The 23,807-nt window shown below is 42.7% G+C and overlaps 1 protein-coding gene across 2 annotated transcripts in view; it reads right to left on the minus strand.

Moving 5' to 3' along the window:
• itpr3 (inositol 1,4,5-trisphosphate receptor, type 3) overlaps window positions 1-21,702 on the minus strand; it is a 77,309-nt gene extending 55,607 nt beyond the window's left edge. For both annotated transcript variants that reach the window (XM_061259231.1, XM_061259230.1), the window contains exons 1-4: window positions 21,271-21,702; window positions 12,211-12,281; window positions 6,338-6,459; window positions 5,568-5,654 (exon numbers count right to left, since the gene is read on the minus strand). In XM_061259231.1, coding sequence (XP_061115215.1) covers window positions 5,568-5,654; window positions 6,338-6,459; window positions 12,211-12,281; window positions 21,271-21,362 — 372 coding nt within the window. In that variant the 5' untranslated portion in view covers window positions 21,363-21,702. The remainder of the gene's footprint in view (window positions 1-5,567; window positions 5,655-6,337; window positions 6,460-12,210; window positions 12,282-21,270) is intronic.
• Between the last annotated feature and the right edge of the window lie 2,105 nt (window positions 21,703-23,807).

The following is a 23,807-nucleotide window of genomic DNA, read 5'->3' on the forward strand; positions in this document are numbered from 1 at the left end:
GATACGTTTATAATATCATTACATTACCATGTAATTTGGCTGACACTTTTATCCAAAGCGATTTACAGTTGATTAGACTAAGCAGGTAAGCAGGAGACAACCCCCCCTGGAGCAATGTGGGGTTAAGGCCCTTTAATGGTCCAATGGAACCAACCAAACCAACCAAAGATTCATTCAATAAAAAATAGATTTCACCAAAACCAAGGTTTCTTGGTGCATCCAACTCTAGAAAGGATAATAGCATGGAGCCTTCCTGTAATTTCCTTTGACAAGGAACAGATTTGGAGGGATTTCATATCATTCTTCTATGTAGATCCTTTCAAGATCCTTCACATTCTTGAGTTTATTCTGATCAACTGCCCTCTTCAGTTCAACCCACAGGTCTTCGATTGGATTGAGGTTGGGTGCTTTATATGCATCTCTGTTTCAATATCAAACATTCCGATACTGTATCTGACCAAAACATTCCATTCTGGTCGCATTTGGTCATTTAAAGGTACAATAGGTTGTACAAGACCATTGTAAATCCCTTCTTATTATTGAAAAAGGCTCACTGACATGTTGACTCACCCTTCGCCTGTCTTTATAGTCCTTAAATTCAGGTTTCAAAATATGCAGCTGACGGGCCGGCACTCTGGAACAACATCGTGTAGCTGTACAATGATTCAAGCTCATTGGTTGAAAACTTGTTCTAATTGCCACAGCCAATGGCGTTTCAAAGTCAGCGTGATCAAAGAGAAGTGTTGTGGTTTGAAGATGTTTGTTGCTGCAATTCCTCCCTTGACCGTTAGATGTCCGAAATGACCTGTTGCACCTTTAAATTATGATTGTGGTCAGATGAGACCAGATGAGAACAGATTGTGGTATACCTGTGGTTCAGATGAGACCAAACTTCAATGAAGCACCTTGCTAAAGCAAGCCCTTTATGTGGTATTGATGCAACACTGTAATCCTTGTCCTACGATGGATATTCAGTCTGTCTTCATCTCTCTCTCTCTCACACACAAACACACACATACACACACTTATTATGCTGTGATTGATTTTCTACTGAAGATGTTTGTTTTTCAGGGAAGACCGATCCCTCTCCAGTTTGCCTCCTGATGCCGTGCAAAATGGTGAGTCACTCAGGAGAGAGGCGAGCCACACCCGTCGAGACCTTCCCGGAACAAGAGGGCCTCAGCAACCCACCCAGATCCCTGTCCATACGGCTCGCTGCCGCCTGTCTTCAGATAAAGCTCCATTGCAAATATTTACAGAGCAAAGACTCTGCCAGATCAGAGAAGGGGCGGCATGTAGCCTAGCAGCTAAGGTACATGACTGGGGCAACCTGTAGTCTAGCGGCTAAGTTACATGACTGGGGCAGCCTGTAGCCTAGTGGCTAAGGTACATGACTGGGGCAGCCTGTAGCCTAGTGGCTAAGGTACATGACTGGGGCAGCCTGTAGCCTAGCGGCTAAGGTACATGACGGGGGCAGCCTGTAGCCTTGTGGCTAAGGTACATGACTGGGGCAGCCTGTAGCCTAGCGGCTAAGGTACATGACTGGGGCAACCTGTAGTCTAGTGGCTAAGGTACATGACTGGGGCAGCCTGTAGTCTAGTGGCTAAGGTACATGACTGGGGCAGCCTGTAGCCTAGTGGCTAAGGTACATGACTGGGGCAGCCTGTAGCCTAGCGGCTAAGGTACATGCCTGGAGCAGCCTGTAGCCTAGTGGCTAAGGTACATGACTGGGGCAGCCTGTAGCCTAGTGGCTAAGGTACATGACTGGGGCAGCCTGTAGCCCAGTGGCTAAGGTACATGACTGGGGCAGCCTGTAGCCTAGCAGCTAAGGTACATGACTGGGGCAGCCTGTAGCCTAGCGGCTAAGGTACATGCCTGGAGCAGCCTGTAGCCTAGCGGCTAAGGTACATGACTGGGGCAGCCTGTAGCCTAGTGGCTAAGGTACATGACTGGGGCAGCCTGTAGCCCAGTGACTAAGGTACATGACTGGGGCAGCCTGTAGCCTAGCGGCTAAGGTACATGACTGGGGCAGCCTGTAGCCTAGCGGCTAAGGTACATGACTGGGGCAGCCTGTAGCCTAGTGGCTAAGGTACATGACTGGGGCAGCCTGTAGCCCAGTGGCTAAGGTACATGACTGGGGCAGCCTGTAGCCTAGTGGCTAAGGTACATGACTGGGGCAGCCTGTAGCCTAGCGGCTAAGGTACATGACTGGGGCAGCCTGTAGCCCAGTGGCTAAGGTACATGACTGAGGCAGCATGTAGCCTAGTGGCTAAGATACATGACTGGGGCAGCCTGTAGCCTAGCAGCTAAGGTACATGACGGGGGCAGCCTGTAGCCTTGTGGCTAAGGTACATGACTGGGGCAGCCTGTAGCCTAGCGGCTAAGGTACATGACTGGGGCAGCCTGTAGCCTAGCGGCTAAGGTACATGACTGGGGCAGCCTGTAGCCTAGTGGCTAAGGTACATGACTGGGGCAGCCTGTAGCCCAGTGGCTAAGGTACATGACTGGGGCAGCCTGTAGCCTAGTGGCTAAGGTACATGACTGGGGCAGCCTGTAGCCTAGCGGCTAAGGTACATGACTGGGGCAGCCTGTAGCCTAGTGGCTAAGGTACATGACTGGGGCAGCCTGTAGCCTTGTGGCTAAGGTACATGACTGGGGCAGCCTGTAGCCTAGTGGCTAAGGTACATGACTGGGGCAGCCTGTAGCCTAGCGGCTAAGGTACATGACTGGGGCAGCCTGTAGCCTAGCAGCTAAGGTACATGACTGGGGCAGCTTGTAGCCTAGCGGCTACGGTACGTGACCGAGACCTAGAAGGTTGGCGGCTTGAGCAAAGCTCTTAACCCACTCCAAGGGGGATTGTCCCCTGCTTAGTCTAATCAACAGTATGTCCCTTGGGATAAAAGTGTCAACAAAATAACTGTAATGTACTGCAGATGTTGAGCTGGAGTTTCTGCAGTACGTAGCATGAGGCCATCAGACCCGTCATTACAGATGACCCAACTCAACAAACTAAAACTGAATACACTTACTTTAAAAATAATTTTTAGACTTAAAATCTATTTTCTATTACGCTTTTGCTAAATAAGACAAACCTATTGCAAATGAGGTGTGACTTATTTCAAGACTTGCCAATGGAGTTCCACTTTCAAGTAAACATGAACTTAAAACAAGCTAATATTTTCTACTTTTAAGTCTCTTCACAAGACTAAAACTCTGAAGGCAGACTTTATTGCAGTGTTTACAAATGTATTAAAAATGGCTAAATCTGGCTAAATAACAACGAAAGAAAATCAAGAGTTAATACTACTTGACAATAAAAAGGCCAAGGGCAGCCAATCTTATCACAGAAGGGCCCATTCTTTGTTTTAGCCCAGCACTAAAACACCTGACCTGACCTGATTGAAGATCATGATTATTTTGAGTTGGGTACTTTAACACTGGTCTATAGCAGGTCTGCACCCACACTTTCCGTTCTCCGTTAAGACACCTCTGCTCTAGACTCGAGATGTAAATGCAAACGTAAATGTAAACAGCAAAATCTGCTGTTGTCACTGTGCTCAAGGTGTGATGACACACCAGCAAGTATTTACATGCCACAGCCAAATCTGAGTCATCTGTGGCTAGTGTAAAACACACCTGTGGGCTGCTAAAACGAAATCACTTAGAACAGCTCCGACCCATTCGCCACACAAGGCTGAGTGCTGTTGTTAGGCCATGTTTGCCCACACAAGTTTGACAGACCGCCTGTACCCGGTGGGTCACTATGTCAAGACCTGCAGCTCTGAAAGAGTAGTTGTGTTTATCAGGTTCATTTTCAATTTTCCGCAGAAGGATGGGTTATGAAACACATTAACACCCTGACCTACTCAGCCAAAAAAGGTGTGGCAGCATGACACATAAAGACCTGACTACCGGGGACTCCAGTTATGTGGCACAAAGGAATGTGCTGTGTGTGCAGCGGGATGTATTTTTCTGTCTTTCTGTGCTGTTCATTCAAGAAGTAGATTTCCTAAGAGCTCAGGGCGTGTCGTAAATGACAGTTGTAAAGAACTATTACAGCATATTTACGACTAGACGGCTGCATGCACAGACCTTGGATGATACAATGCGGTTAACGTAAATTATTCTTCTCAAACATGGCTAACGTGGCTAATTATTCTGGTCCAGCCACTACGCGATGCAGAATGGTGGTTCAATGGTGACTTATCTGATTTATTTGATGGGCACAAATCCAAGAATCTGAAGGCTCTTGCAAGGATCAACATAGAGGAATGGTGTAAAACTAATAAACCTAAACTAATCAGCCTCAGCAAAATAACATGTAATGACAATTATTATTAGCATAATGGTGACTGAAAAAGCCTCATTTACATATACTCAGTGAGTACTTTATTAGGTAGACCTGTACACCAGCATGTTAATGAAAATATTTAATCAGCCAATCATGTGGCAGCAACTAAATGCATAAAAGCATGCAGATGTGGTCAAGAGGTTCAGCTGTTTTTTAAGACCAAATGTCAGAATGGGGAAGAAATGTGATCTAACTGACTTAGACTGGTATGATTGTTGGTGCCAGACAGGGTGGTTTGAGTATATCAGAAACTGCTGATCTCCTGAGACTGGTCAAAGCAGACAGGAAGGTGACAGTAATGCAAATAACCACACATTACAATAGTGGTATGCAGAAGAGCATCTCTGAACACACAACGCGTCATGACTTTAAGTGGATAGGCTACAGCAGCAGAAGACTTAAGTCTAAAAAATATGCTCACTGAGTGCATGTAGTTTTTCATGGCATTGATTAACTTGCATGAAGTGAGGTTGTTTTTGGATGCAGGAACATCTCTTTTTCAAGCTTTTTAGGGACCAGTACAGACATACAAGTTACAATTTTTCATGTCAATTCGCCGTACGGTATAGAGAACAAAGATGTTAAAGTATTCGTTTTTCACATTTAAAAATGGCTGAAAATGCTGAATTGGTACATATCCATGTCATAGCACAATTTGGCTGACAAGAATGGTGAGCATAATGATCTCTGCATAAAATATGCATATTTTGTTATTTATGGTACTGATTTATTTGCATGTAGCACAGTGTAGGAATGTTGGAACTTTTCCTTTTCAAACCAGGGCCATGGTATGTGATGGTTCATGAGAAGATTATTTTATGTTTTCACAAGAATTCCATGGGCATATCTCTTTGTTTTGTTTTGTACTGTTTCACTTGAGGTGACAGATCTGGTAGTATTGGTTTCGTGTCTCGATGACAAATGGTTCAAAGGTTTTGGCTTCTCAGCGTTTTGACTTTGACTGCTTGTCATCGCACTCCCTTCAGGAGTTTTCGCATCAGTTGCTACGAGGGCGTGGCTTTGGGATCTCCACCTACCTACCAAATCTCATACAAAAGCAACACATTTTTCAAATTGCTATGGGCATTTATCTGGAACAATGAAAGAATAATAACAGACATAACAATAACCACAGAGTTCCCGCCACATTGATAACGGAGTGGGTACATTTGAGAATTCACAGCATTGCATGTTTATGCACAGGTGCGATGCACACCTGGATGACGGTGCCGTATTTCACCACGTCCCCGTGCACCTTCTTATTCTCCGTCTCATTCTGCTTCTGCTCCAGGTTAGCTGCATGCTGAAGGGGGAACACACACCACACACATGCATACTCACTTACACCTGAACATAGAGACTCACTCTGTGATCCTCATTTACACCTGGACATAGATACTCACTCTGTGATCCTCATTTACACCTGAACATAGATACTCACTCTGTGATCCTCATTTACACCTGAACATAGATACTCACTCTGTGATCCTCATGTACACCTGAACATAGATACTCACTCTGTGATCCTCATGTACACCTGAACATAGATACTCACTGTGTGATCCTCGTTTACACCTGGACATAGATACTCACTCTGTGATCATCATTTACACCTGAACATAGATACTCACTCTGTGATCCTCATGTACACCTGAACATACATACTCACTCTGTGATCCTCATGTACACCTGAACATAGATACTCACTCTGTGATCATCATTTACACCTGACCATGGATACTCACTCTGTGATCATCATTTACACCTGAACATAGATACTCGCAACACACATACTGTGTTTTAAGACTATGTCAGCTTGAATAAGAACATATTTCCAAAGATATCATATTTTGAGCAAGAAAGCCTAGAAAGCCTGTCAAAATGTAGTCCCCAAGGATTTAAACAGGTCACCTGACCTTTAACTACACTTATTTTTTCATCTAACCAGCATCCCAGCTCAGATGACAGGGGCCTCTGCTATTTTACCTGCAGTTTCTGCAGTAGGACCACATCAGCGATTTTATCCTTCTCGTGCTTCGCCTGCTTGGCTTTCCAGAACTGCTTTTGTGCGGAGTAGCGGTTCATGGGGTAGACCTTGAACAGGCAATCTGGAGGACAGAGGGAGAACACATCATCCAGTGTAGCACAAGGGCACTGTGAACCACAGGAAGTTACAGCCCTGGAGTAAAATCCATCTATAAACAGCTTAAAATTACCAGCTACCAGCTGTTTTAAAACAGAATTATTGAATTATTGGCACCCTTGAAAAATATGCACAAACAAATACAGTTATTGACATACAGTTTATTTTCCAACATGTGTAAAGCAGTGTTTTATTAATGATGCAATTGACTCACGTCTTACATTTATCAAATAAAAAAAATATTTCCCAAAAAACTGGGTTCCACAATTATTGGCACCCCTAGTTTAATACTTTGTGCAAACACCCCTGACAAAGAAGACAACTGTGAGTCTTTTCAAAAACTTTGTGATATGGTTAGAGAACACATTTTGAGGGATTTCCGACCATTCCTCCATGCAGAATCATTGCTATCCTTGGGATACCCCCCTCTTCAGTTGAGACCACAGGTTTTTCATGGGATTTAAGTTTATTTAAGACTGAGATGCCCATTGCAGAACATGGTTGTTGTTTTTACTTAATCATTTCTGTGTGGATTTTGATGGATGTTTGGAGTCATAGGCCAGCGGGACAATCTACCTATATGCCAGGATTTCCTGGCACTTAGTTGAATTAATTGTGCCAATGATATTAAATAGTGCCCCTGCACTACTGGCAGCAGACCATCTCCAAAACACCAATGACCCACCGTCATATTTAACAGTAGGTATGAGGTACTTCTCCTTGTATGCATTCCATTTTGCCGGCAAATGTTTATGATGTGTATGGCCAAAATGTTACATTTTGTTTGCATCTGACCATAGCACTCTCATAATTCCAATGAGGATTGGAAAGCACAAGATGCTTGATTTTGTTGATTGTGCTCAATAATGGCTGTCTTTGTGCCACCCTTCCAAAGAGTTTGTTGGTATGAGGGTGCTATATTATGATTATTTTTGGTAAACTAAAAAAAACCCACAAAAAAACATATACACAACCAATCTCTGCAATTCATAAACTGCGATCCTTGGGTTCTTTATGGCCTCCCTCTCCATCTTCCTTCCCATCCGTGGGGATAATATGCACTTAAATCCTCTTCCTGGCAACCGTTCCATATGTTTTACACCTTTTACCATTTCCCCTACAGTGGCATGCTTAACCATTTAGAATTTCTTTGTAATTTTTTTGTATCTTCTGAATTGACAGTTCTTTGGCTTTTCCTATGCTGATGGATGACAAAGAGATTTTGCATGTTTGTTACCTCATTTGTATACTGGAAACAGGAAGTGAAGGAATGAAATAATATTGTTCTTAGCTCAAGCGGTCTTTTTCAGCAGGAAGCAATTCTCATCTGTACCACAAGACCTGCATCACTCCAAAAAGACAATGATCTGTGTATGTCTGCAAGCTCCTGATGAAATTTCAGGTGAAAAGCATATTTAACTTTGATCTTTAGGTTTAATGCTTATAATGGCTTGTTCACAAAGGCTTTGGAATGTGATGCTTTTTTAGCCACAGTTTTACAAGATTAAATCATAAGAATGGGGCAAGAAACTGTGTGTGATGATAATTATATTTATTAACTCACAACTACTTGCCTGGTGAGATAATGGAATGACATAATGATATTGAGTTACAGTAACTCAGAGGACCAACATATTCTGACAGCCAAATTGTTTAAACAGTCGCACATGTCTAACATACGAGTATCAAAAACACTCTTCCAGACACTATTCTCCCATGTAGATCTGAATTGTCCTTTTATACCTCACCAAACCAAGCCTAGCTGTCTAGTGTTGCACAAAATGGTGACCAACACCTCCTCAGCTATTTCAATATCCCTGCTCAATCCAGGGAGCCTAGTTCCATTATTCGAGAGCACAACCTTTCCTTAGCTCTGTTCAAAATGATATTTATTTGTGCCTTCATGACATGAATCAGTGGAAATATGCAAAGAAATTGTGAAAGTGAGAGTGATTCACTCCAGGCATTCATTGCATTCATTAGAATTCTGGGCATACGAACGCAAAATCCCCCCACTTTAGCTATGTCACTGTTCAATTTTGTTTTGCAGTGATGGCTAGGAATGCCAGGGATTATGTCACCAATCAGAGGATTACAGTGGGTAGACACATGTAGAAAGCCGGTTTCGTGGGAATTTTGGCCGTGACAAACTTATTACAATTGAAAAGAACCTGTGCATTTTCATTTTTTTGAAAGAAGGGTTAGATTTCTACATCACTCTTCTGCTTTGGATTACCTCCCTCTTAAGAAAAATGTTTCCCAGTACAAGTGATGACGAGCCAGATGTAATCTAACTGATATACATTCAGTGAGCACTTTATTAGGTATTTATTAGACTCATTTCTCAGACTTATTGGTTTTCTGCTGCCAATCCACTTAGAGGTTTGATGTGTTGTGTGTTCAGAGAAGCTCTTCTGCATATCACTGTTGTAATCTGTGGTTATTTGCATTACTGTCACCTTCCTGTCAGCTGCGACCAGTCTGGCCATTCTCCTCTGACCTCTTTCATTAAAAACGCATTTCTGTCTGCAGAACTGGTGCTCACTGGATGCATTTTGTTTTCCGCACCATTCTGAGTAAACTCTAGAGACTGTGAAAACCCCAGGAGATCAGCAGTTTCTGAGATACTCAAACCACTCTGTCTAGCACCAACAATAATTCCACAGTCAAAGTCACTTCGATCACATTTCTTCCCCAATCTGATATTTGGTCTGAAAAACAACTGAACCTCTCTGCATGCTTGTATGCATTTAGTTGCTGCCACATGATTAAATATTTTTTTAACAAGCTGGTGCACAGGTCTACTTAATAAAGTGGTCACTGAGTGCAATTATATGCCTACTTTATAAGAGCAGAGCCAAAATGGTGGCAGCGTGTAGTTCACAGGGGAGAGCAGCGGATGAAACAGTTTTTGTTTGTTTTTCTGCATTTGTGAAAACACAACATTTCTGAAAGGCCTGACGTACTGTCAGGTTATGGATGGCATTTATATAGCGCCTTTATCCAAAGCGCTGTACAATTGATGCTTCTCATTCACCCATTCATACACACACTCACACACTCACACACCAACGGCGATTGGCTGCCATGCAAGGCACCAACCAGCTCGTCAGGAGCATTTGGGGGTTAGGTGTCTTGCCTAGGGACACTTCGACACTGCCCGGGCAGGGGATCGAACCGGCAACCCTCCGACTGCCAGACGACTGCTCTTACTGCCTGAGCCATGTCGCCCCACAGGTAACGGACCCAGCCCCTTTCATGCTTGATCTCTTTTCACCTGCACGATAAGGGAGCAGGTAAATATTTACCCGCACTGTCTCTCTCAGACCTCCCTGTTTCGAGGCGGACGCAACGGACCTGAAGCCGAGCAGCAGCTGGGCCGCACACAGGCTGCAGGGCCTCTGCGTCCAATCAGCTGGGCCGCACACAGGCTGCAGGGCCTCTGCGTCCAATCAGCTGGGCCGCACACAGGCTGCAGGGCCTCTGCGTCCAATCAGCTGGGCCGCACACAGGCTGAAGGGCCTCTGCGTCCAATCAGCTGGGCCGCACACAGGCTGAAGGGCCTCTGCGTCCAATCAGCTGGGCCGCACACAGGCTGAAGGGCCTCTGCGTCCAATCAGCCACACGACTGAGTGACTGAGCAAGCACACAGGCTGAAAGGCCTATGCATCCAATCAGCCACACGGCTGAGTGACTGAGCAAAGATAACACTTATCAATAAAAGCAAAACAACTCACTCTTTTAAGACCAAGCTTTCACATTTGCATGCTTTATATGGCAAATATTGTCCTTGCCAATATATGGTTATGGATTGCCACATGTTGACCGAGGGAAATGCTGTCACGCTAACAGGGAAATATTTTGGACAGCCATTCAGCGATGTGGGGGAAGTGAATTCTAGTGACAACTTTTGCATGGGCAAAAAACGTGTACGACAGGAGAAACAACTTGACTTCAATTAAAATACAAAATCATACAAATAGGTAATTCCACAGTGACTGTCTCTGTTATGTAGCTGTATTGGGCTTTACGACCCAAATATCCAGCAGTTGTGACATTAGTCAATGTGGAATTGCCCAAATAGAAAATGTGCAAGAAGGGCTATGATACCAACTTCTGATCATATCTCCATACCAACTTCCACCCAACAAATCATATCTCAGAGAATATAAATGAGATTATGAGTGCGTTTGAGAACATTCTGCCAGGATTCTGTTTCAAATGCACATCTTTTTTAATTCATAGTGGTTTTGTTCTACAGGCTTGTTTTAACCCTTGTGTGGTCTTAACATTCCGTGAACTAAACCCCTAAAATAAAGCAGCTTAATTTAATTTTAAACCCCAAATCTATTTTGCATGAAGAAACAATCTGTCACTCATCACAAACTTTGTCATCAAATTTCGCGTTGAAAAAAGATCATGTAGGGGGTTTTCTCTGCTGTTAAACATAGTGGCGGGCGGGTCATTTTTGACCGTTAAGACAACACAAGGGATAAAGCCAAAGAAGGGGATCCTGACAATGGAAATCCAAAAGTAACCTTTTCATCACTATCAGGCTAATATAGCCTGTTCCAAAAGCTTCACCACTAACCTCAGGTCAGTACATGTCATTTTTACTCTCCCCTGATTTCCTACGATGTCCAGACAAGAAAAGACGAGCAAATTGCAGACTGGGCCAGTTTCCCACACACGTGTAGTCCTGGACTAAAGTGAGTTTTGTTTGGAATCTCCACTCAAAATAGTATTTAGTCTCGGCGCAGGCCTGGCCTGTGTCTGAGAGGCCAGCCCTGTGTGTATTATTGATCATTACACTATTATCCAGATGAGCTGCTGCTGATAGTCTCCTGCATTTGCAGTGATTTGCAGACGGCACAATGAGGCCTAAGCCATATTCAAATCTGTAAGGAAAATTATATTCAAACGAGCTGGATGAACCAAATGCAGTGCAGGACCTGCGTGGCTCAGCTGGCGGACAGCAGGGAGGAGAGACCGCAAGCAAGATCGAGCTCCAGAGCACGTCTCGCTCACTATGGCTGAGACCCAAGCTCTGAGTACCCATGTCATGTTCACAAGCCCAACATCAAAAAATATCACTCATTTCCCTGAAAGGGACTTTTCAGTGGTTTGTTTGAAACCTGCTCTGCTGGGATTGTACCCAACAGATTCAAAACCCTGTCCTCCAGTCAACTACATGTCCATCTCATATATTTGGATTTTGGAAACATGAGGATGCATGTGCCTGCCTGAACTGGCGGAGAAGTCTACAGTCTACAGCTGCCCCGAGCTGACTAGAAAACACTGTGGCTTTCTTTCAATCAGCAGTCAATTAACGCCTTGAGAACTGGACTCTTTAGCCAATCAAAGACTTCAATTCATCACTCACACTGAATCACACCAAAAGCCAGAAGACACTGGAGTTTGCCACCTCTGGCCTAGACTGAGATTGGTGAGAATGAACAAGCACTGGGATTGATTATAGTAAACCTGTGCTGGGATTGGTGAGTCTCAGTGCGTTCGCTGGGTGTAAACCTGTGCTGTGATGAGTATGAGTAATCCTCCACTGGGATTAGTATGAGTAATCCTCCATTGGGATTAGTATGAGTAATCCTCCATTGGGGGGAAACACAGTAAAACAGAATGATATCATCAGGATGAATGCTCATCACACGATTGAGAACATGGAGCCTGTAAATTGAAAGACAAAGTTAAACCTGACCTCTGAACTTTTTGGGGGGGTTATCCAGGTCTCCTGCCGCAGGTTCCACCACACAGCGGTCATCAACCAACCTGTGGAGAGAGCACAGTCACACCTGAGCAGACAACATACCTACAGTTACACCTGAGGAGAGAACACTCCTGCCGTTACCCTGAGGAGAGAGAGCTCATCTACAGTTAGGAACACAGAGGGAACACACCTACAGTCACACCTACAGTGACAGCCTCTCCCAGCGGGCATTGCACATGTATATCAATACATAATGCTGTCCTTATTCACCATCTGTTTATGCAGATGAGTGTTTACACCAGTAATTCAGCTTAAGTACCTCCGCTTAAAGGAGTGACATGGTGGTTGGTCACACTTTCTAGCTTTTTATATGTCATTTGCACAAGAGGGCATTGAAGAAACACAATGAAAGTATTAAATATTCAAAAGAAATTATGTTTGAAATTTACTATCCTATTTTCAAGCGGTTGAGAATGTTGTCCTTGTAGTGTGTCACACAAGGATAACCACTCCCCTTCTCCCTCCCCTATAACTCCTAACCCACAGTTTGCACTGCTGGCCTACAGGAAAGTGGGGGCATATCATAGCTAATTGACAGTTCTCATTACCACAGCAAGACAGTTCGGGTGAACTTTTATTGTGGGAAATTTAGGCTGAGAAAAATACGTTTTAAAATACATTTAAATGACTGTATAATAACAAAAATTATGCACATTTGTTTTATTGTTGCCTTAAGACAACTGGCAAGTGTCACATTCAACCACCACGTTACTCCTTTAAGGGTATTTCGGAAGCAAATCTGAGCTACAAACACAGTTCCCAAATCGTAGCATTACACTGCTGCCCCATTCAAACTTCCACTTATGCAGTGCTGTCTGTAAGTACTGGGACAGTGACACTGCATGAAAAGGCTGAAATTGCTGCATTGATGCAAATAGCCAAAAATGAAAGCTGACAGGAGACATCCCACTTGTCCCAGATGGTCTGGAAAGTCTTCTGGAATTTGGTACCTGCTCCCTGATACCTACAAGTGGGGACAACTCCCCGAAAAATTTGCCATGAGCACCACAGGCAGAAGTGAAGCGAAATGAGCACTACCCTGCTGTGAATTCACAATCACACATGAAGGAAACTAAAAGTGCAGGGTCGTGTAATTGTGCCAAGTAGCCTAAAGAGTAACATTCAAAGGACAAAATATTCCCTTGTTATTGCAAGATTTTAATTTTTTTTTTTTAAAGAAAGGTGAGAAAGAGCTGGCTAATGTAATTCATTTCTGTACTTGTCACTAATGGCAGGAAACCTTAATTTAGCCATAACCTTAAAGGTACAATAGGTAAGATTATTGTGTTAAAACATTATTACAAGACCATTGTAAATCCCTTCCTATCATTGAAAAAGGCTCACTGATATGTGGACTCACCCTCTGCCTATGTTTATAGTCCTTAAATTCGGATTTCAAAATATACAGTTGACAGACCGACACTGTACCAAAACATTGCATAGCTGTACAATAATTCAAGCTCATTGGTTGAAAATGGGTTCAAATTGCCACAGCCAATGGCGTTTCAACGTCAGCGCGTTCACAGAGAAGGGGGAGGGTTAAACAGTGTTGTGGTTTGAGCGTGTTTGTTGCTGCAATTCCTCTCTTGACCGTTAGAAGTCCGAAATTACCGATTGTACCTTTAAGCTTAAATATAAAAACTGAAAGAAATAAGTTAAATGCAGGTTATGAAAACTGAAAAACTGAGAAGGAGAATTACTCCAAACAGAGAAGGATAAAAATATATCATCTTGCCAAATATTTGCACTTAATTGTGATTGAAGGACTAGGATGAATGGTAAATGGAACAATGATTAATCATGGCTGAATAACTGAAATGAGTGGGGTGCCTGGGATGAGCAGCTCAGAGTGAAACCCTGACTGGATGTAATGATTGAACAGAAGTTTGAGTTAATCACAAAATGAATGGATCTAAATATTTTTACATTAATTAAAAAAGCCTTTTTTGCAGACAGTTTCAGTTTAAATGCAAAATGGACTGTTTTATCTGTCGGTCAAATTTAACTATGAGATTGATGCTGGCACATCACACATAGCCTAAAAGAATGAGATTATAATTTCTTACTCAGTAAAATAGTGTACATGAGCATTACATAATCATGATATCACCTCTTCAAAATGATAATTCCCCAAGTAATTATTGTGAAAATTCTCAGCAGACCAGCAGTTCCAGCTATGTGAATGAAATATCAATCAATGTCAATCAAATTGTCTTTTGAGTAGACAAGACCATACAAAATGGGGGGCGACATGGCTCAGGCAGTAATAGCAGTCGTCTGGCAGTCGAAGGGTTGCCGGTTCGATCCCCTGCCCGGGCAGTGTCGAAGTGTCCCTGAGCAAGACACCTAACCCCCAAACGCTTCTGACGAGCTGGTTGGCGCCTTGCATGGCAGCCAATCGCCGTTGGTGTCTGAGTATGTGTGTGTGTATGAATGGGTGAATGAGAAGCATCAATTGTACAGCGCTTTGGATAAAGGCGCTATATAAATTCCAACCATTTACCATTTAAAATATTTCTGTATCCATCAAATGGTGTGTTACATCAGAAAGAGACACTTTAGGTGAAGAGGTTACTATATAAATATAGTAACAATTCCCAGCCCTGTACTCTAAAAATAACTTTGCCAGGCCCTGTTCAATTTGTCTCCCCTGACAAATTGAATTTGATCATAAAAAATAAATAAAAATTGCGATTCAGATTTTGAGCTGCGGAGGCAGTGCTGGAGGGAAAGAGCTTCGTACACTTTGTTTTTCACAAATTTAACACTGAACTTAAGGTGGGAGAGAGGGACCAGCTCAAATGGTCGGCCCAAGGTTATAGTTCTGAGGGAGGGACCAGCTGAAATGGTCGGCCCAAGGTTATAGTTCTGAGGGAGGGACCAGCTGAAACAGTCGGCCCATGGAGGTTGGGGAAGGGGGATGGGGAACATTAAGCAGAAATTCGGATAAGAAAGAGGGGTGAACGTCCCCGTTTTTAAAGCTTGCGCTCTTGATTTAAAAACATGGTGGGGTGCTTGGCACAGTCCAAAAGGCAGCAAGCTCTCTAGTTCAAACCCTGCCATTGCACTTTAACTGCTGCGGCACGTTCTCTGCTTTCCACCCATCTGAATAAAACAAAAACACAGAAGTATAGCAGACTGACCCTTCCTCATTTAAAACAATTACAGCATTTAATCCACTTTCAGTACTCTATCGCCTGGCTTTTTGTATGATTTTGTTCTATTCTGGGAAAACAAAACCTGCAACAGGTGCAGCTGCCATCTCACATTGGTTATACAGAATACCTTGCCCGCCTTTCACAGCTGCTAATCTGTACTTCACACAAATATAAATAATTACAAAAATCTCCCCCTACTATGGTCCTTATTAGCATAAATGATGTTGCTCTTGCTAAGCTACCCCCTCTTCTCCCGACACTCAGCATTGAATTATCATAAATTACAGCAGATCTTTAATGTGCAGACGAGACACACGTATAATAAACCAGCAGCTTCCTCCCAGGGGAGGAGAACCTGAAACTGTGCGGGGGAAGACCGGGGTCAAATACGTAATTGTTTTGGGTTCAAATACTTTTCTATGCTTTACTGAGCTTGTCTGGTGTATCGGAACCTATGAAATACTCTCAAACACTCTTGGTTGGCTGAATTGCACCAGGCAGGATCAACTGAGCACAGAAAAGTAATTGAATCCAAAACAATTACACATTTGTCCCGAGCCTGGCATGGGTCTGTTTTTCTCGTGGTGTTAAGAAGCGTTGGCATTTGGCACAGCACCAAGCAGATCAATCTCAACAACACAACACAGCACCAAGCAGATCAATCTCAACAACACAACACAGCACCAAGCAGATCAATCTCAACAACACAACACAGCACCAAGCAGATCAATCTCAACAACACAACACAGCACCAAGCAGATCAGTCTCAACAACACAACACAGCACCAAGCAGATCAATCTCAACAACACAACACAGCACCAAGCAGATCAATCTCAACAACGCAACGCAAGGCAACGGCACAAAGACCCAGCTCCATTTCCCTCCACATCCTTAACCAGGCCTGGTATTTGAATGATGTGCATTCTCCATGCAAAACAGGGGAAAGTTCCGACACTGGGAGCAGCTGTGATATTTCTGGGGGAGTCATGTCATTTCTATAATCCACAGGAAGCATACAGACGTACAGTAATTAGGAGGAAGCTTAGCTCTCATTTATCCCACAGCGTGAGTAATAGTATAAGACTGGGAAGAGGAGTTCTCTAGGAGGCTTCTTGGGAGGCTGGTCTCCTCGGTCTCTGTACATCACACATTTGGCTTGTCGCATTCATGTCCGTTTCGCTTCGATATACAAGAGTAATGTGAGAAGACTCTCACTGCCATATATACTATAACTGCAATATGAGAAGATGGTGATAATTTGACAAGCAGCCAGTATGAAGCACAAACACACCCACCCTGGGAGTTTAAACACACAGCAGTGTGTACATTGTGACTCTACCCTGAACCAGTCTCTGTTCTGTATGACTGACACCTGTCAGTACAGCATGGCTCCATCCCCAGTCACTGTGGCTCCGCCCACAGCCACTGTGGCTCCGCCCACAGCCAGAGTACAGTGTGGCTCCGCCCACAGCCACTGTGGCTCCGCCCCCAGTCACTGTGGCTCCGCCCACACCCAGAGTACAGTGTGGCTCCGCCCCCAGCCAGTGACTCTCGCATCGTCGACCATCAACACCACGGAAGGGTTGTTGAAATGAACAAAGACGCTCTTTCAAAAGAGAAACCACAGGAAACACCACAAATAGCCCATCATTGAGTTCCTGGGGACTCAAGAGGCAATCTGTCCAGCACATACGCAATCCACTTCCTCCTCCCGCCATATTTGCATTCAGAGAAAGTCATCTGGCGATGAGGTCTAATGGAGCTGCGCAGCGCCAAGGGACTCTCCCCGAAAACAACAAGCATCACCCACGCCGGAACACCCTCTGCCGCCCCCGGGGCAGCCACCCCTCTGCCCCCGTCCCACACACCCCCTCCACCTCCTCTCCCTAAGGCGGGGCCTGTCCATCTCTCAGAGCACTGAGCTCCAGACACCCCGCCATATTCAACATTCAGCACTGCTGTGTTCATGTCAATGAAGCAGGTCCGTCTGACAATCCTTCTGAGAAAAATCACCAGGAAAACACCGTCACAATGTTAAACGTTCTGAGCAGTGACAGGCTCGTAGCTTTAAAAGTGAACAGTCAAAATGCACTGCTCTTAAGAACTGGAAACTTAAAACTCTCATTTTGTACAAACCAGACTTCAATTTAATATATCAATACTTCAAATAATGAACATTTATTCTTTATTGTTTAACTTTCAGACAATAGATCTAGTTTTCAGTGACCCATTTTCTTTAGCTTCTTTTTTCCAAGTGCTCTGTTGAATTTTGATATAATTTCAGTCATTTTTATCAATGGAAAATGTGACTTGTTTCCATTTCATGTTCTACATTGTGATTGGAAATGTGGTAAGGAGTCTGATATGACATCGCAGAGGGTGTTACTTTGCAGTGTCAAACCCCATAAACACATACACAGAAGTATGCTGCAGTTTTCACTTAGTCTGTTGACACAAGCTAGTTTCTAAGACAGAAATCCAGGTAAGTTGTATATTCCTGAACAAGCCAAATTTGCTACAAAATGCTAAAAAAAGGCTTAATTAACAACCATCCATCTTACAATTGTTTCTTTTTCTAGGTCAAACATCTGAGCTGGGGTCAAAAGTCATCATCAGTCGTCATCAAGAGTCATCATGCTGATCTTTTCCACTTGTATTTTATATCATTCTCAATCTGTGTACAATAAGTAAGCTCACAGTAATTATTGTGTAATATTTATTCATATTTAGTTCAAATGTGGACACATTTAATCTGCTAATACGGTGTCAATTAAAGGCCCAACATAATTAAATATGCAATATTCTCCGCTACAATCCATGCATGCTTACTGTGCGTATACACACATATACACATCACACATAACAGCAGCCATGTGTACTGCAATAGGAGTGATGTTACCATGCAAGTGCTTAAGCAGTATAAGTCTCTGGTTTACAAAGTTAAATGAGGAGTAAAGCCACACATTTTGGCAACTGCAGTAAAGGGTAGTGGTTTCGCATTATCTTGTGAACAGGATTAAAAAAGTAATCTAATAAGATATAAAAAAATGTTTATATCTGAAACAGATTAACCCTTCATACTTTAGTGCTAAACAGTAAACAATATACTGGAAACAGAATACACAAGGCCCCAGCTCAACTGCACTTCACAGAATAGAGCAATAATCTCGAATCATTACTAGTGCAGCCCTAAACTCCAATTATGATGTAAAATCCCAAGGAAAAAACACTGCTAAATTCACAAGACTTAAAGGTACAATGGTCAAGAGAGGAATAGCAGCAACAAACACCTTCAAATCACAACACTGTTTATCCCTCCCCCTTCTCTATGAACCCGCTGATGTTGAGAACCAATTTTTTACCAATGAGCTTACATTATTGTTATACAGTTATACAATGTTTTGGTACAGAGTGTCGGGCCATCAACTGTATATTTTGAAACCCGAATTTAAGGACTATAAACACAGAGGGTGAGTCAACATGTCAGTGAGCCTTTTTCAATGATAGTCTTAACAATGTAACAATGTAACAATGTTTAACACAAAAATCTTCCCTATTGTACCTTTAAGGATGGAGGCACTGCAGATAAATTGTCCTCTTGATTTCATAATGTATCATTTATTGACTGAAGAAAAGCAGTTTTGTCAAATACAGTAAGGTGATTATTCAAACATTATTCTGGGGTGTTGATTATGGAGTTTACTGAGGCATAGACCAGGTTTTTAAGTGTGAACCCCCAAGGCACCTTGAGCAAAGGCGTTGCAAATACAGGTTACACAAACAGTAACTACACCCAACTAAAAACTTGCACACAACATATACTGTAAAAATACAACAAGCCACTCAGAAGAATAACATTTGCATGGTGGTTATTTAAATGTATGATAATACATAAATTAAATTGTGCATGTCAATCATGCCTTTGAACTATTGGCAATTGCACCCAATGTTAATTTGTTCCTATTCAAATGTCCTTTTCAAGCCAATTTGCAACTTGAGCAAGTCATAGCCAGTACATTTACAGTGTACTCCAGAATTATAGGCACCCTTAATAAATATGCACAAAAAATACTGAGAACTATTGACATAAAGAATATTTGCCAACATGTGCAGAGTAGTGTGATTTGTTAACCCTTTCAGTCCCAACCCAAATGTAATATGGGCTCAAAGACTGTGAGGTGGAGAGTGCTATATGGCACTCTTGGGGTATTACAGTAGTTATGCTTGAGTGGTATGTTTAACCATAACCATAACTGTATTTCTTAGTACCCATTACCAGACTTGTGAAGGTAAATCACCATCTACTCTTATGTATTGACAGTTATTTGTCTTTTCCCATGCTGATGGATGACAAAGGGATTTTGCATGCTTTTTACCTCATTTTTATACTTGTGAAACAGGAAGTGATGGAATTACACAATGTTCCTTTAGACTTAATTTAGTTAACTGAGATTAACTCAATTAAGTAAAATGGTACAGCCAATTTCACTTTGCTCGATTTTATTTATAATAATTGTTAGGGGTGCCAATAGTGTTGACACCTATATTTTCAGAAAAAATAACATTACTTATAAAAAACATTGAAACATGAGAGTAAATGTATTGGAATACAAGTATATTGTTTTCCCATCTGTTTCAACATACGTAACATATAGATTATTATCTGTGTTGTTTATTATATACAGACGTTTTTCTTCATTATTATTAAGGGTGCCAATAATTCAGGAGCCCACTGCACCTGTGAATTATGATTTGCTTGCAAACTGGAACAGAGAAATGCACACACAAATGCACTGACCTGCTTTAGTCTACTTTCTGAAGCTGAGTTATGCAAGCACACAAATGTGAAAAATGGAAAATATGTTTAAACTGTTACCTGGTATAAAAATATTACAGAAATTCCAGCACCATATGACACCATGAATTAAAATTCCAGCAGTGGATGTTATTATGTAGCAAAGCCTTTAATAACAATGTTGTTATACACTAATTGAATCCATCAAAAGTCTCATTCACCAAGTTATAAAGAGTGCTATAATGTAAAATGCTTCATCAATCTTCCACAGAGATCAACCCCAATTGCCCTAGCATCCAAGCGTCAAGAAATAACGCATCACTATACTGTCCTACAGTAACTAATGGGGACTAAATCTGGTGTCTACACAGTAAAGTCGTCAGTGTCGAGAAAGAAGTGTATATATGGTCCCAATTTGAGTTGGACTCATACGTACTTTGTTAGAGTTGAATTCACTCTGAACATTTTACTCTGCATAGAAAGCAAATTCCGAAGTGTGCAACATGCACCAAGCATCTGGCCAAGTCTTCTGATCTGGGAAAGTGTAGTCTGTCATGTGCAAACTAAACCAAAGGACAGCATGAGTGCTACTTTTCATTACCATCGGAATTAAATCAATAGAATTGATTTAACTTACAAGAGGACATTTGATCCCACTTAAAAATCTGCGGCACTGATATACATATACAAAAATGAAAATTCTTGTTTTGCAAAGAGCACAATTGTCAATATTTGCTTTCTTGCACAGGCACGCAAGCTACGTTTTCTCACTGCATCATATGAACATTTACACTTTTCTATATTATTATTATTATTATTATTATTATTATTATTATTAACTGCAGATGGAACAAGGAGAGAATGGTGTGCACCATACTGAGAACGCCAAACATAGGTTGGAACAGATGCGTCAAGATGATTAGCAGAGAAGTGACATAATAGATCACGCCGTCTTGCAAGGTCGAAGAATTTCACATTAGAAGGGTCCCGCAGAACACCGAAAATGTGAAAATGTCCACAGATGTGCGTGTACTTACCCCAGCGTGCTTATAAATCCATTGACAGTTCCCTCTGCATAAAGGGACACAATATCCCCGATGTGCAAAAAACTAGACATTGAATCCGACATTTTCGGTGTCTTCGAATCGAAGAGAGGACGAGAAAACTACTGCAGGTTCTTCGGTGAGTTCACCGCTGTCTTCCCCCTACATACTGTAGCAACTTCTTGAGAAGTACTACACTGTGGCTTCACAGTTGAGTTCTTCCTGGCACACTGGGTGTGTGCTTTTCATACCGCCGCGCTCAATGCAAGGTTGTACTTGAGCTCCAGAATGCAAAGTAAAAAAAATAAGCGTCTATAATTTTAGAATAAATTAAAATTAAATTAAAACAAAAACAAGTAGCAGTTTCATAGAAGTGGGCATAGAAGTTGCGGGAGCCGCAGAATTGTTGAAGTGCGTGTTGTCAGGTTAGCCGGCCACTTTAATAGTAAGCAAACCAGGAAGTATTCGTAATGCAAATAGTTAGCCTACTTAAACTGTGGCGACTGGAGAGAGTGACACGGCTCCTTGTTTTGTGGAGTACATAGGGGGCGAAACACGCTAAAGAAACCAATGTCTGATAAACAATCCGAAAGGAAGTACAGTGGAGTTATAGGATTCCAGTCGACATATGCGCAGCGATGTAAATGGGCTCTCGACAAGAGACGTAAGGAAAAGTAAAATACCAACTTCGCGCAGTGATCTAATCTTTTGACAGACCCGCATTCAGTCGGCGCTTAACCATTGACATTGATTGTACAGTAGTCGAATTGCAATGTAGCCTACAGATATCGCCGTCATCTTATAGGCTATTTGAAGTATAACGCGTTAAATGCGCACAAATATGTAAGTATGTATGCTGCTAAGTAAGCTACGTAAATGCGTAAATTTTGTGTGTGAATTTAATTGTGGAGCCAGTCTAGACTAGATTAGAAATACCTGAAAAAAAGGCAACCTTAGTTTTAAACGCTCTTTATAGGCTAATAACGGCCGAATCAATACATTGACGGAACTTAAATAATATGCGATTAGAGCGGCAAGATCATTTAAGATCATCTCTTCAAAAATAAAATATATTAGATACTTTTTGGTAAAAGTAAATAAATGGCATGACTAATTGGAAAGTGCTTAAAATATCACACTTCTTGAACAATTCTATTTGGTTTAGAACTACTTTCTACAAAAGCAACTTCTTGCTCCCGCCTAAGCAAACTGTACATACAATCTTTCCCACACCCACACAGTACACAAACTGCACATTCAGAAAAGAAAATAAATACTACTTCATTGGAATAGGCATAGTTCATAGAAAACAATCATACAAGCCAATATGTGACAACTGTCAAGCAAGTGGATCTCCACTCTACTTAAATACAGAAATAATTAGTATCCCAACGCATTCAAAGCAAGTGGAAATGAGATCTGCTTTAAAACTGCAGCTCCATTATTTACATCCATCCATCCATCCATCCATTATCTTAACCTGCTTATCCTGAACAGGGTCGCAGGGGGGCTGGAGCCTATCCCAGCATACATTGAGCGAAAGGCAGGAATACACCCTGGACAGGTCGCCAGTCCATCGCAGGGCACACACACCATTCACTCACACACACACTCATACCTATGGGCAATTTAGACTCTCCAATCAGCCTAACCTGCATGTCTTTGGACTGTGGGAGGAAACCGGAGTACCCGGAGGAAACCCACGCAGACACGGGGCGAACATGCAAACTCCGCACAGAGAGGCCCCGGCCGACGGAGATTCGAACCCAGGACCTCCTTGCTGTGAGGCGGCAGTGCTGCCCACTGCACCATCCATGCCGCCGCTCCATTATTTACAGTGGCACTTATTTAATTTTGTATTAGTTGCAGTCCATGTTGTTGCAGCACAGTAACATTACTTGCAGTGCATTTCAGCTGTTGCAAGCGACTCAGATCCAAAGCATTGGAATGCGAGTTTCAGGCCTGTTACTTTCACCCAGCAGAAAAGGAGAACAAACAAGTGGACTAGTGCTGCATGTAACCCCTCATTCAGGAAGGTTAGTGCTGGGTTGGGTCATCTAAGCCCAGATTCAGGAAGGTTAGTGCTGGGTTAGGTCATTGAACCCCAGATTCAGGAAGGTTAGTGCTGGGTTAGGTCATTGAACCCCAGATTCAGGAGGGTTAGTGCTGGGTTAGGTCATCTAAGCCCAGACTCAGGAAGGTTAGTGCTGGGTTGGGTCATCTAACCCCAGATTCAGGAGGGTTCCTGCTGGGTTGGGTCATCTAAGCCCAGATTCAGGAGGGTTAGTGCTGTGTTATATCTGCTCCAGCTCATCTGACCCAAGGCATATCAGTCTGTGGTTTTTCTGCTCAGCTGCCTCAATGCCAAGCAGAGACGTCACCCAAGTGCCAAGAACTGCACCTGTGTGTCCATGCTGTGGCAGACCAGAGAGAGAACTGCACCTGTGTGTCCATGCTGTGGCAGACCAAAGAGAGAACTGCACCTGTGTGTCCATGCTGTGGCAGACCAGAGAGAGAACTGCACCTGTGTT

This window comes from Conger conger, chromosome 10, assembly GCF_963514075.1.
Source record: "Conger conger chromosome 10, fConCon1.1, whole genome shotgun sequence".
Classification (NCBI taxonomy): Eukaryota; Metazoa; Chordata; class Actinopteri; order Anguilliformes; family Congridae; genus Conger; species Conger conger.